This window comes from Zosterops lateralis (assembly GCF_965231275.1).
Source record: "Zosterops lateralis genome assembly, chromosome: 7".
Classification (NCBI taxonomy): domain Eukaryota; kingdom Metazoa; phylum Chordata; class Aves; order Passeriformes; family Zosteropidae; genus Zosterops; species Zosterops lateralis.
The window spans coordinates 18589401-18604862 of record NC_139767.1 but is presented as its reverse complement, the minus strand read 5'-3'; the positions used below and the strand labels follow the sequence as shown (position 1 = coordinate 18604862).

The 15462-nt window shown below is 36.0% G+C and overlaps 1 protein-coding gene across 3 annotated transcripts in view; it reads right to left on the bottom strand.

The window, feature by feature from the left end:
* The window catches only part of TLK1 (tousled like kinase 1), a gene marked incomplete at its 5' end in the record, with an annotated part of 67774 nt that overhangs the window by 14245 nt on the left and 38067 nt on the right, over nucleotides 1-15462 (bottom strand). For all 3 annotated transcript variants that reach the window (XM_083864716.1, XM_083864715.1, XM_083864717.1), the window contains 5 exons: nucleotides 2996-3062; nucleotides 10299-10487; nucleotides 11777-11913; nucleotides 13590-13700; nucleotides 14947-15039. In XM_083864716.1, the coding sequence (XP_083720842.1) occupies nucleotides 2996-3062; nucleotides 10299-10487; nucleotides 11777-11913; nucleotides 13590-13700; nucleotides 14947-15039 (597 nt within the window). The remainder of the gene's footprint in view (nucleotides 1-2995; nucleotides 3063-10298; nucleotides 10488-11776; nucleotides 11914-13589; nucleotides 13701-14946; nucleotides 15040-15462) is intronic.

Sequence of the window (15462 nt, the reverse complement as noted above, 5' to 3'; positions counted from 1 at the left end):
GAGCACATTCCTTAACTAATTTCAGCACTTAATTTTATCTCGTCTTTATGCTATGCATTAGGAAACAATGAAATAATTATTTTTTCAGGTCCTCTAAAATCATAAAGATTTAATGATGCTTGATTTGTGGAAACCTATGTGTCTGTACTCAAACTGAGAAACATACTCATTGAAAGATATTGCAGACAGGGTTATACTGATTTCAAAGTTAGTGTCTCTAGAACTTGAAAATTTGAAGAAAGGGGAGACAAAACTAGTCCATATCAGAAAGCTCACAATTACAGAATTATTTTAGCTGAAAAGGAAAAAGGCCTGGCATCTGATACATATTTTTTTAGTAGCAGTACCCATCATCACCTCTTGTTATTTTGGCACAGCCTTTTGCACAGCCACATGGTATATCAAACTGGAATACTAATCAATCTTTTCTTTAAGAGAAAAAAAAAAGGAAGAAAGAAAAGAAACTAGCACCACAAAAAAACCAAACGTATTTGTTTTTTGAAAGAAGCTAGATCAGTTTACCATTCCAATTTATTCTCTGCACAACATGGTGGTGCTGGTAAAAGCAACAGGGCAACAAGCCATGGCAAAAGGGGATGGAGGCACAAGTCAGCAAGATAGAGAGAAAATGCCACAATGATATAGTATTTTGATAAACCCCTATCCTGAAACAACAACTGTATTTGTATGATCTAAAACTCCTATGAAATGACCACATATCCAATGAATTGTGGAGTCTAGACTAGATGATTTCAGTGGATATCCTGAAAGCATCCCTATAAATGATGGTAAAAATTTCTCATCCCAAAACAAGACATGAAATGAACCTCCATGGAGGAAATTAAAATCAAATTTCTAGTAATTTAAAAGTTGGACTAAGCAGCACTAATCTGCCAGCGGATCTGGGTGGACCATTTATTTTTCCTAAGATACAATGTCAAGAGTTGGGTGTTTTCCTGTTTATATAATGTTAAAGTCTTTTTTTTTTTTCTTCTATATTTAGACACATCCCTGCAGTTCTCTGTTAAACACCCTGAAATGGCAGGCAGTTCCTCATAACCCAGTAGTGCTTTATAAAGAATTTTAGTCCTTCTCCCCTCACAAAAGGCCACACACTTGTACACACAATTGTCTATGGTCTTCCCAAAGGCTAACAAAAAAAATCCATCAGTTATGCCTCTTTTGGACCTTTTTGTTCATATATTATGCAATTCAGTGGTTCTCAAAATGTGGTTCATAGGCCAATGTTAGTCCAAAGAGAACTGGCTGGTTGCATTGTTTCCAGCTGTTATTTAGGACACTCAGGCTGTGAATACCTTTAAGCAAGAATGAACCAGCTTAGCTGCCTCAGGTCACTGCTACATAAAAGGAAGTGAGAAAACAAGAGCCTCTCTCCAGGACCAAAGCAACAAGCTGGAAAAGAATTTCCTGGGTAGCAGTAGGAAAAGAAAACTGGTGGTGGCAGCATGTACAGGGCATCAAAAATAAGAGCACCAGAAAAGCATCTCAAGACTGAAAAGGAAGAGGAGCAGTCAGCAAAACAGCATATGCTGAAGGAATGAAGGAAAAAAAATTAAATAGCAAAGAAGCACAGGGAAGAAATACAGCCATGTAAAACGAAGGTAACAAAATTTGTTTTCTTAGTTAATGACAAAACCTGTATTACACATAAGAAATATAATGTAAGAATGTATTTTTATTATTTTCTTCAGATATACTCAAGTATGATTTGTTAAGAATAACATTTATTTCCCCACTGGCATTTAGTCAATTTACATCCTTTGCAAAGTACTCCAGCACTGATGCTCAAGGTGAAACCAAAATCCTGGTATTAAATAACTCTGTAACTGTTTATTTCACCTATCATTTGAAATTTCCATTAGACTTCCATAAAGTTAAAGCATGGAAAAAACCCTACTGAATTTCCTAACAGAATTTCATGTGAAGCTGGAGCTCCTAAACGATTAACAATGAAGAACAATGTGGGCAGTCTACTTCACTAGTGCCAGCAAATTATATGCAGATTTCCTACTACACATTCAAGTATTTTCCTGTCATATTCTTTAGAAACAGCTGCAGCTTTCTCAAGGGGCCCAGTTCAGTTTATTATAGTAGAATTTATAACAGGTGGCTTGTACATTTGAAGAGAACAGGCTTGAAACAGACTCTTGCAATATTTCAGGGGGAAAAACACTACAACCTGTTTTGACTCAACAACTCGGGAACTACTACTCAGCACATGTAAGTCCTTTTATTTCACTCTTGTTGAGGTATTTCTATCTGCACCAATTGCCATTCCATTTTACAGGCTATTCCTCAAAATCTTTGCTTGAATGAGCAATAGTTTCTCATATAATAATGATCTCACTACATGGATTTATTAGAATGATGGAGTTTAAGAAAAAGGTTTTTTCAGAAGTCAAAGACTAGATAAAAATATCTGACTTCAAAAATAATTTAAGACATAGAGAACAGATTTTCCATAAAAGTAGGAAAATTATATTCTCTTGTGTAAGTAATACCACAACTGGTAACAACTGAAGGGGATAGTGAAGATGATGAAAATGTTACATTAATTCAGAAGTACAATGCTTGTGAATTGGGCCTTTTTAAAGGCAAAAAAAAAACCCAAAAAAACACCACCACAAAAATAAAAAGCCCGTATATCAAACTTGGCTGGCTCATTGAGCTCTGAAATGAGAGCTCAGAAAGTGGAAGGGGAAGATCAGGATTGGTGAAATCATCACTGTTAGCACTCTTAGGATTTAAGGAACCAGTACAGTGTTACACTGGATGAACTCATTATTGCTTCCTTGTAATCCCAGTGTTTATGAAAAGTTGTATAAACAGAAACAAAAGGAAGGCCACTATTAGGCATAAAGTGGTACAGCAATTTTAGTATTAGTTTTTTTTAATCAGACAGCTCTCAACAACCTATCTCTTCATTTTGACACTCATAATTGTTATGGGTTTGGGCATGATTAAAAGAACATACCTTTTTGAGATGTCCTAATCGAAGCTTGAAAATTTCTTCCTGTTCATGGTACTCTGCTAAAGTCAAACTGCAAAATGAAAGAATCATGTAATTATAGCTTTTATATTGTGGCAAACAAAACAATAGCATTTCTATTTAAAACCTACAGTATATTCAGTATCTTGTTATTTACTGCCACTAGAAGTACTAGAAGCACATTTTTGAACCATCTGAACATTTTGGAATTGTCATTTCAGGGTCAAAACATACTTACAGAATGCCTATATTTGGCATTCTGCAATATTAACTGCCTCTCCCACTGAACCATTTCAGTTCTTCCAGATAGCTTGTTAGTTACCTAGGTGCATCTTGAATCATATCACTATCCCAAACTTTAGCTGATGCTACTCCACTGCTTGGTTCTCAACCCTATCGCATGCAGAAATTAGACAAGAAGGATAACACTGGATTTCTGAGCTGTGATTTACAGACGGTAGTGCAAAACCATACATTTCAAGTTCATTAGCACTCCATTTTGCATGAAACCACAAATTCAGCTTTGAATTCACATGTGACTCTCTTGCTTGTTCTCTTTGCATCTTCCTTTTCTCAGCAATTGCTGGCTACAAATAATTCAGTGGTCCCTCACTGTCTATAGACTTGCTCAAAGTCAGTTATCATGCAGAGAATCTGGACTGTTTGCACAGATTGGTAACTAAGAAACCTGCGAACTGACTGCACGCAGTATCTGTCTGATGAACAAAACAGAAACCACCTGAAAAATAAACCCAAGAGGACTTAAGTTCCAGGTAAGAAACCACGCACATATGAGAAAGAGAAATGGGATGGGGAAGGAGAAAGAGGTATGGCCTCCTTGAAAGTGCTCACACAAATCCCTACAAAAGAAATTAAAATGACATTTTTTATTGTCTTGCCTAGACCTAATACTTCTTGCATGATACAAAGCTACAACTTCTAGTGTAATATGTTCTCACCAAGTCCATATTTCTGTGGGTTTAACCATCAGATGGGAAGATCATTACCCAAGGTGGTTAGAAGGCTATACATGCTGTCTGAGGACTAGAATGTCGTGAGAATCACCAGTAGTTTTCCCAGAGACGAGGGACACTAATTCAGGTTTTTCTCAGAGCAAACGCCAACCAACTTCAACAAAAGTTGCAGAAATCTAACAGACTATAAGACTTCTTCCTCCCTTTTAAACTTCAAGTTCACCATAGTTTTGAGAATTCCAACACCTGTATTTTTATTGCATCTCAAAAGTTGTTGATAAAGGAGTGCATCTTTTTCAGATAAAATCTGGTGGTTCTGAAGCTTCCATAGAGCCCTTTTCATTCCTGTTATAAATACTGAATTTTGCTGCCCATATTCTGATTTGACCAGAAAACTGATTGAACCAAATCTCAGTGAAATTACTGAGGGTTTTTTTGACCACACCATCTAAATTTTCAAGAAATTGGAAAGAGCCTCACAAGGCTGTAGTTATTTCATCAGCCTTCTGGGTCTCTAACATATAGAAAACACTCAGATCAGGCGAAAAAAGCACCCATCATCACATTCTGTCAGAATCTGAGAAGCAAGCATTTCTTTTAAGACATGTCATACAAAGTTACCATGCATCTTTTTTCTCACTGGAATTCAGAGCAGTCTTGTATTACAGTCATTAGACATACCCAAACACTCTGACGGCAATGGGAGAAAATCTGCCTCTCCAAGAAATGCAAAAGGTCTCTTACTACCAGATTTTGGGACCTAACATTTATATTATTTTCCTAGCAGAATTGCTGTAGGCTTAGACAATATATGCTACATCTTACAAGAAGAGGCATTAAAGGTGAATGTGAAATGGGCTGTGTCCATAGCTATGAAAGCTGGCGATGCACTTGGACTTTGTACAGTCCAAGCAACAGCAAGAAATATAAGAAACAAATGCTCCAATTCCTGCTGTAATACATTTACTAGCACTATCAAAGAAATCCAGACAATGCTAGATGACTTACAACAATATCCCTGACACTTTTTCAATACTATTAAAACAGCAATCTACTCTAATGTGGATTAAATTCTCAGTTAAAAAAGACCAATGCCAATGTTTACGAGGTTGAACATTGTCGTTTCCAGATTCTTGTCTGCAGTATAAATTACAGGTTGTGCATTTCCAGAAAGACAGATAGTAAAGTTTGTCTTTCTCAGGAAGAAGAGTGAGTATTTTGGGTGGCTTTACAAAGCTGAACCACCAGTAAAACACACTCAAAATACCAAGTTTATGGCATGACCTACTAGAACTTTCAGTGAACAGTGACAGCCCTAAAACCACAGATCCCCTTAAAAACTAACATAATATGGAAAATCCAGTCATTTTTATAAAACCTCAGGTGTCCACATAGATTTACAAAGTGCCTAGACAGCTCTAGCAAGTATTGCCTTTCAAAATGTCCTGAAACAGCTCTCTTGAGCACAGAGCACAGCTTGGACGTCATATTGAAAACATTAAGATTCAAAGTCATTCTTTCCATGTTTCTTTGCTATAATTCAATGAACGATTGTTTTTCGTTTTTCTATTTCCTTACAAATCTAACTCTATTAGAAGCACAGCATGTTTCACAGCAATCTAAAACTGTCATTACTGACCACATTTCAGAGAAAGGCATATAAAACAGAGCTGTACATAGATATAGTCATTTTGGATTTTGCTCATTTACTTCTGAAAAACAAAACTTTATTCTCTCATACTCGGAAACACATTTTTTTTAGGAGTTTATTAGTTTTTATCTAAAAATACAGTGTATTTTGTATTAAAATAGCACACAACAAACAGCAGTAAGCCAGTAAGTGTCTGTTAGGGCACCAGACCACTGCACAGTCTGAAAACATCCAGTCCTACCAGCCTAGAGACTATTCCCCATCAGCCCACAACTTTCTACTTGCATCCACTCACCACACCTTTTGGTGCCACACTGGAGACACCTTTTGAAAACAGAATTACAGAATCACACAATGTCTGGCTTGGAAGGGTTAAAGATCATCTAGTTCCAACCCTTCTGTCATGGGCAGGGATGCTACCTACTAGATCTGGTTCCTAAGAGCATCATCCAAGAGACCTACCAGACACCACAGTTTCCTGCAGAAGGGATTGCTCCTCTATCACCTGACACACAAGTGTCATAAGACATGGAGGGAGAAAGGTTGAGGAGCACAGGGTAGGAACATCAACCAGAAACAAGGCTGCTGCCATCTTAAGCTACTCAGGCCTGGGGCTAATGGATAGTCAGGCCTGGGGCTAATCTGAGGAGCACTGGGGAAGAAGGGCAGCTGGGAACAGGTTGCATGAATTAATGTGGGAACAGCCTAGTCCTGACCATGATCTTTTCTGCACAAAATTACTGTACAATAAATGCTGTAATTTTTTCAACTGTCTGCAGCCAAATAAATTCCTGGAATTCCCCAAAATGTACTGGACGTATTCTGTGTATGTAGCGTAATTCTCCTGTGACATATAGGGCCACAATGTACCACTCTTACTTGTTGCTGGAAGAAAGTACAGATAGCTTTCCTGGCCTGAAAGGCTTGATCACCACTAATTAAAACTTTTTTCTTTTGTTTTTTAATTAGAAAGAATAGGCCTTTCAGAGGCTTATGTTTTCACCACCAAATTACACAGGTTTTGACACAATATACAAGCGTAGATGTAATCAGTCTTCTTTCCGCTTTTTCCTCATAAGTGCAGACAAAACCTCCTACAATCGAAATTCTTTTACTAATGAGTACAGACAAGACAAAAAACCCAAAGAGCCATGTGTGTCTTGGTTTTCACCATGATCAAGCCAGGTACATTTACAAGCATCTCTTCTCATCTCTGCTCCGCTGGAAAATCATCCTGCATAAGCACAGCAGAACGCAGCCATGCTCCAAAACAGCCATATACGCATCCAATACAAGCTTTCTGGCTACAATTTCTGAAGCTCTTCTCTTTTGGTCCAAGCTTATTCTCACTCCAATTCCCAAAATTTCTATAAGGACGAACAAACTTCAACCAAGTCAAAACCTTTAATGACATCATTTCACCCATTGTTTCCATGTTTGCCTTAGAAACAGACTGCCTCAGGGAAGGAGCTGTCTTTACTTGTCCAGTCAAGCCCAGACACATTGTTGGCACTTCAGCCTGAACAAGTTCCTGAAAATATTTTTATTTGTTCCATACAGAACAGAATGCTCCTGCTAAATGATGCATTTGTTCAGCCACAGTAACAAATGCTGCCAGCTCTCTGCTCTCCTAGTCCAAACTGCATGCAGGGACAAGGACACGTACAGGATACCATGGAGGAACTGGGAAGCACTTGAAGAGATGACATGGAAGTGAATACAACTGAAATGGCTGAAGCTGCAGAGGAAAGATTCTACCACCTAAACCTAATAAAACATTGCTCCTAGAGGTAATTGTCTCATGAAATAAGAGCTGCTTCCAAAAAGTGGGGACTTGCATTATAATCTTACAGGATCCTCTCTCACGTTTCCAAAGAATTTGGAAGAGAGTTTTCAAAGAGACTTTCTTCCAGGCAATTCAAATAATTATTTTTTCTTTAAATACATTTAAATTTATTCCTTTCACATAAGACTAATAAAATTACTCTGCTCAGTAGAAAAAAGAAATCTCAAAATGGAAACTACTTTTTAGTTTTGGCTTAGGCCACAAAAAGGGGAAGAATGATGGAAAACCAGGACAGTGTTTAGACTCATGTGTTCCATGTTACTTGAAGCACCAAGCCACCATTCACTCACAAGACAGTGGCAAGCTGGCCAGTTTTGTACCAATAACTTCAGAGCAAAAATTCTGCTTTTGCATTCCTATCGGAGACCTCAGTATATTCAGCTAAACTAAAACAATGCCCTTACTAAGAATGCCTCAGGCAACACCTTCAGTCTGTTTCAAAATAGTTGACACCTGTTTGTAGGAAAAGCTTCAATACTCAAGAAATTGTTCAATAACAATAGATTGTTATAAAGCTATAGATCATTTTGTCTTGTCAATACCAGAATCTGGAGATACTTTTTAAAGCAAACAATGCAGTGGGTAAAGACACCTGTTGGTAACGATCCCTAGCATGTCATTTGTATATTTAAAATAAACCTGCTTGATCACTTGCACATATGTTGTACTAATTCACTACTGGTTTAGTTCATTAATCTCAAGCAGCTCTGCATTTCCTCATGCCTCATATAATGAGAGCCTTTTCAATTTGACTATACTAATTAAGATCATTACTGTCAAAGTAATGCAGAAACAGTGATAAGCAATGTAATAGGAGAGAACCACATAGAACACGACAAATTTACTCTAAAATGGAAGTGCATAATTAATGTTTTACCAAGAAACACAAAACAATTCTGTACTGAGAAGCAGAAAGGAGTCAATACATAATGCTACAATACAAAGTTGTAACAAATCCTAAATAAAAAAAACCCCTTTTGAGTAAAGGCCTAAGAGCATAATGTGCCTAAATGACTCTGTGATCTCAGGATGCATTACAGATCTGCTCAAAGATCTGAAACAAAATTTATAAGCTTACAATATAAGCAAGTAATCTCGTATCTAGATTATATAACAATCAAACTACGATACTTAAATGCAGCTTTCATTTAATAACTACTTACATTTTTGCTACCATTAGATACAAAAGGACAATTCTGATTGTTCTCCTGGTGATGTCATAAAAAGCAAGCATTTTCATGTGTCATTTAACATGTAACTGGTTAAGCCAGATGAAATTAAAATTTGTGGTTTTTAGTAAATTGGAAATTATTTAACACCATGTAACACCAGAAAATATTCCAATTACCAGGAATGAATTACCAGGAATTCATCTTGTCCTACTTAAAAATTAGAACATGTTGTCTGTATTTTTTCTCCAATTTATATTTTATCATCTCTCAAAACGGGAGTAAGATATGGGGAGTATAACCAGCCAAAAGTTAGCAAATAAAAATTTCTGTAAATTATCAGCTATTTTCTATTACTTAAATGTTACTTTTATAACAGGAGGGATTGCATTCAATCACACAACAGTATTATTTTTAACACAACACCAATATTTACTGTACTATTCTATAGTATTAATTATGTTCTAAGAAGAAACACAGGCACTAAGCATTACACTAAAGAGTCACATTGAGCAATGACTCTTCAGCTCTCCACCAAAACACGAGTAACGCTAACCAAGATTTGCTTACATTGCTGGCCTGACTACTCTATTTTCATGATATTTTTGTCACAGTAAAACAACTTCACAATGTGAATTTTAAGAATGATGCATTATGCAAAACACATGCAGCTGTCTTCAAAGGGATGGTCCAAATGTATTTATTTAGCAGATCTAACCAGAGCAATTTATATACACTCCATCACCAGAGGTATAAATTACTGCCTCCACATGTCAGAGGTGACAAGTGACCATGCTCAATACAGGTAGCTTACTTCTGTAAAGTTACACAGATTAATTTGCAACTCTTTTTAAGCCTAATTATTTACTTTTTACTTAAAAATAAACTAGGAACAGATACACTATCAGCTGCAGCCTCTTAGCATAAAGGGCAGTAACTAATATCTTGAAGCAGGAATTTCATAAAATATTCAAATTAAATGTCAAGAACACATCTTCATGTGCCTTGAATTATACAATTTCTGGCTGCAGGAAAAAAATATCCCCAGAATAAAGAGAGTACTTTAATAACTTCCAATTTTTATGTTTCAATGACAAAAAATTACAATGTGAAATGGGGTCAGTAACTTCTGACAGTTGATCTCAGGATGCAGCATTCAGAAGAAGGGAAAAGATATTATTTCCATTTGTTTTAAGACATGTCTTCAAATACTAAAAGCTGAAAAAAGTTCTTTTTTTTTTTTGTCAAATAAATACTGTTATACGGAAAAAAATCTCCAACTAAAAGAGAAGCTCTTAAACCAACGTGGATAAAGAAAAGTTCAGTTGGTATCAGTGACATCACAAGACTAAGAAGCCAGGATAAGGACATTTCTAGATCAGGATAACATAGGGAACACTGCATGTCCCCAAAATGGGCCCTTCTCTGGTGACTTTACCAAAAATAAATTGTCCACAACTTCATAGACAGTGCAATTGTACAACAACTTCATAGACAGTGGTGCAAATTTCCCTAACATCAGCAAGTCCTTAGTGAGAATATAGCTGCTGAATATACTGAGTGTCTTTTTATGCTGTTATCTGAATAGAACGTACACAGACAATATCTGAGAATTTATGTAAAAGACTGATTGAAATGTTAAACTTACAGCTGTGGTAAATTGGGTCTAACAAAGGGATCGTTTTCTGCCCCATTCACAGCTTTATTTTTCCTCTGCTTGGGTTCAGAATTGGCAGATGGTGCCTGAGAATTATTTGTAGTTGGAGGCTTTCGCTTGGCCAGGAGCTTTCTTTGCCTTTCAATGTCTTCCCTTTGTTGATTCACCCACTCTTGCTGCCTGTAAACCCCAAAAAAAGCTTTATTAAAGTTTCATCAATTTACATTTTTTCGAGAACTATCTTTTTAACTGATAAGGCATTTAGAAATTTTTAAAAACTTACTGTACATGTGAAAATGTTTCCTAAGAGAACAAACACCAGTGTTCTTCATGAAGTGGAAAAATTTTGCTGAAGTAATGGCACAATTTACTTTTTAAATATATGGTGGTTTCAGGGGGAATTGTTTGGTTTTTATTGTTGTTTTGGGGTGGTTTTTTTTGTTTTGTTTTTGAAAGTGTTGGGTATGACTTCTGCACTAGGGAAAAAAAATAAAAAATTATCTGAGCTGGTGGATACCTTATTTTATACCATAAAAACCAGCCCCTGACAGCATCAATAGAGATTACCTTATTTTTATAGGCCAAATACTGAATTTGATCTGGCCATTCCCAAATAAATTACCAGTTCGGTTGTATGGCAAATGATTACAGCTTTCATGCAAAACACATCTACAGACTGCTTTTAAGACTGTTTAGAAAAACAGTGCCCCAGAGAATCCCATAATGCTAAGACTAAGTACTGCCCTTCAAAAACTAAAATCCTGGTGAATTACTTTTTGAAATATATGTATTCTTCTATTTATATATCTATCTGTATCTCCAATAAATCAGACTCATTACCAAGGAACTCCTTTGGAAGCCCTGTAAAATTATTTCACCACCATCTCTGAGAGTCTTGCAGAGCCCTTTGCGTGGGCCCCCATCTCTGCTGAAACACCTGCTATGGCAGCTCTTTTCCAGGTGGTTGCTCTCCCACATCCACTTTCACTAGACCCTATCTGAGGCTGCAGGTTTGTCACAGCTCCTTCACAGCACTAGGGAGCGGGATGCTGGAAAAAGCTGCTGCCATGGGGATGTGCAGGTAGCACCTATGTGATCAGTGAGAACTTCACAGACCTCATCTGTCCCAGTGACCACCAGTGATACATGGTTAGCTTCCTGATAAATCCCTGGTTTACCTTTAAAGTTCTATCAGCTGAGTTGAATAACTACGTGCTGCTTATTTACTGCATTCATGCTTTTCTAAAGATAGTTAAAACGAAGTGAAACCAAACTGTTTTTTAAAGACACACAACCTTAGCGTTCCCTCAGCTGACTAATGGATTCTGTACTCTATTCTCAGTCTTCACAAGGCAAAGCAAAATACAACATATGAAAAGCTGCTTCAATCCTAGAACATTAGTAATTAAGAAGTCCACTGGAGGGAAGAAACAATTAGTGAGAATTTTAAGAACATAGCATTGACTAACTTCACAAGATTTTGAAATGCAAAGCCATCTGTCCACTGTTCAGTAAATGAAGCACCATGACGAACTGTTGTAAAATGCCCCAGGCGTAATCTGTCTTGCATGCTCTTCTCTCTGCTTGCCAGCTTCTCCTGTGTGCTCTAAGAAAGCAACAAAAAATTTCATATTTAGTAACACTAAAGTGTTCAAAAAATCAATAAAACACTCAGGGGGGCTTTTCCTCCAACAGCCTTTTAAGGCAGAGATAAGAGGACAGTAAACAAAAATATGTTGTAGTATTTACCCCATTTATTCTAATTTCTACAGAACTCAAGCATCTGCAGTTCCCAGAACCAGTACTAGAGAACAATTTATGCACCAAAAAACCCCCATGAGTTTGGCTCAGTTTTTCTATAAAGTTTGCTGCTCTTCATCATTAAAAATCCACTTTATTTAGAGTGTCAGCATCATAGAGGATATAATAAAGATTCTATCTCTGCATGTCTACTACAACAAATGAGCCAACTCAGAAATCATAAAGCACTTCCTACACTTAAGCCTGGAAACTTCCTTGACAGGGCATCTATGTTACTGCTTGTTCTAAGGTGACTTGGGGCAGGTTCCTCAGTGTGGCAATGCACTGTGGGCAGGCTTAACTGCAAGCAGATATTTACTTGCAGCAACAGGAGCAGATGCCCTTCTTAGAACCAGCAGCTGCTACCACAGACATCCTTGGGATGAGACAACCGAGTCTGCCTGATCTCCCTCAGAGAAGAAAGAGCACTATGAACACCTGATGCAAGGAAACCTCTTTAATTGTTACGAATGCTTGCTTCGTAAGAAATGTCTGTGGCCCAAAATCACACACACAAAAAGTGAGAAATTGTTAGAATTAAGGATCTTTTTTACAAACAGACTTCTAGACTGAAGAAGGGCCTTTCACGGGGAACATCCCTTGTGGTATTCTCTTACTGTCACACCAAACAGATCTGATGCATCTTTTCCCTGCATTCCCCTCATGTTGGAACTTAAAAAGATCTGCAATAATTTATTTATGACATGCTAGTGAGAAAACTCTCCTGAATCCTCAAATGGCTCACTCTGTGCACTTGTGTATGACAGCAAGATCCAGCAGCTAGCACCAGGGAAGGCATTGGCGCTGTTTATCTTAAACTTTTTTGTACCTTAATTTCTAATAACATGATTTGCCATTCACTTTTTTAGCTTTTTTTAAAAAATAAGGCTATTTTAAAGAAGAGGGAGAGAAACGGGGTATCCTTGTCTTCTAATAAATTGCTACTAGTTTAAATACAATTGGCATGAAATTTAAAAAAAAAATTCTTTCATTAATAGCAATATGAAGGCAGTCATCTTCATTTCCTTTTTTTATTAATTCTGAGATAACATGGCATTTTTTTCCTTTTACATCAAAAATTACCTTAGCCACTTACCTCACAAGGAGATATTATCCATCTCTTCTTTACAAGAGATTATGTTCAGAAGTTCTTTTATCCACTTTTTACAGTGGATAAAATTTGTCCAGAAAATATGCCATATACTAAATTCATAACTTCTATGCTTTGCTATTTTGGATTACTTACGATGGGTAAATCTTTAAATTAAAAAAGGTACATTTTCCACCATCTGGAAAAGGCTAAACATTTTATTTAGCTTATTCAGGTTTATAAAAATACTGCCAGATAGAGACCAAGGATATGAAGTTTCAATCTCAAGTGACTAATGTGAAAAAGCTGAAGTGAAAATGAAGGAATCATAATGGAGTTTTACTGCAATCTCCCAGCTTTTCTCACAAAGATTTTAGGAGCAGTAAACTTACCTTTTCAATTAGAAGCTTCTTGCTCATTGAAATACATTTGTTTAACCTTTCTTTGTATTTTTCAAGTAGTTTTTGTTGCTCATCTATTTGTCTTCTAAGATCACAATTAGCCTAATAAATATATACAAAATATAAAGAGATATATTGAAACACAGTTTTTTAAATCAGCTGTCACAGAAAACAAATATATCTACTTCTACATGACTATAGTAAGGAACATACATGCATAAACACATCTATTTATCTAAATAAAAATTTCATTTCACATATCAATCCGTATCTATAGAAGGATGCCTTGCTTCTTTTTTATTTCCTTTACACTGTCCTGCATTCTCTACTACAGAGCATTCAGCATAATGGGAACATACAAAAGCTCTGTACCAATCTCATGTTCAGCTCTCCACTGAGGGCTCCACTTACATTGAAACTGGAAATTTAAATTTTATCATCACATCTTTATATGTGATTTCTTAAGTCATGTGAATCCTAACATCTTCATTTTAAATGAAAGCAAAAATTTAAATGAAAGCAAAAAATTCACAATGATAAAAGTTTCAATGATCTGAGTGGGAAGTTTAAGAAATTCCCTGTGTTCCAATTATATTTAATACCTTAAGAATCCCACAACAATATTATTTTGATTAAAACAATTTTTTTATCAACAAAATAGTTTAGGGTTGTCTGCTCCATACCACTGAGCATGTGTTAAAACAATCTACAAATGCAATTTTATAGTACATGACTGCATGGGTAAATATTTTAATGTATTGTATGTACACATACAAAAACTAAACAGACTACAACTTGTGAATACAGGTTTGTTCCATATTTCACATTTCTGTATATCCCTTCTCCAGTGCTTCCTTCAAGAGCACAAGCATTATGATTTTTTTCCTGAAAACAGGTCTAAGAGCACAATATAGTATAGTTTTCTTATTTAAAGTAGTTATTCATTGCCTGTAATTATTTCTGTCACAATCACCTCCATTCTGAAAATGACAAGAGTTGTGCCACAGATAATGGCTATTCACAATTAGAATCAAAAGAAACCCCCAAACCACCTCTTAGGTGAATTATAATATGAATTTAAGGAATTAATCAACTGCCTGCAAATGGCATTGAGTTTCTTTGCACCTTCAGAAGTCTATAAACATATTTAATCATTAACAAGTGCTAGCACAGAAGCTGAAAACAATCCTACACATTTCATTATATAGACTTCTTAGATTTAAGAAAAAAATTTCAAAAATAAAAAACTTGTATCTTTTTATTTAAGTAATTTTTAAAAAATCTAAAAAATTGTCCTCATATTCAGTCTGATCTGCATTAACACCTTTACCTCATGTCCAACACTTACCCTGAGTAAGTCATCTATACGACCTTCTTTCTTTTCCAAGTCTTGATTTTTATTACTTTCTAGTGCAGCTAATTTCAGCATTGTGAGATCAGTCTAGAAAGAACATTTTGAAATATTTATACTTCCCTTTTACAACTACAGCATTATTCTTCTTATGCTTGTTAGGCAGAGAAATAAACTAAATAAACTGAAATAAACTGTTTTAAAACATTCAAGAAGAAGAGCAAATCTTATTTTCAGATGTTTGGAAGTGTCATGAAAGATTCTTATTCAAAATCACTTTCCCTCTTCCTGAGGACAACTGTGAACAGTTGGGACAAACCATTAACAGTATTAAAAGATTTCATCACCAACTGAGAAGTCACTGTTCATAAAAAAACATACAAAACAGGGCAACTAATAAATTTCTCTGTATCAGTCAATAGCAACCTTCTGATTAATGTGAAAGAACAGACCACGTCAGAAATGGCAGAGAGAATGAAACAGTTAATTTCAGCTTTTAAAAGTCATGTCAGA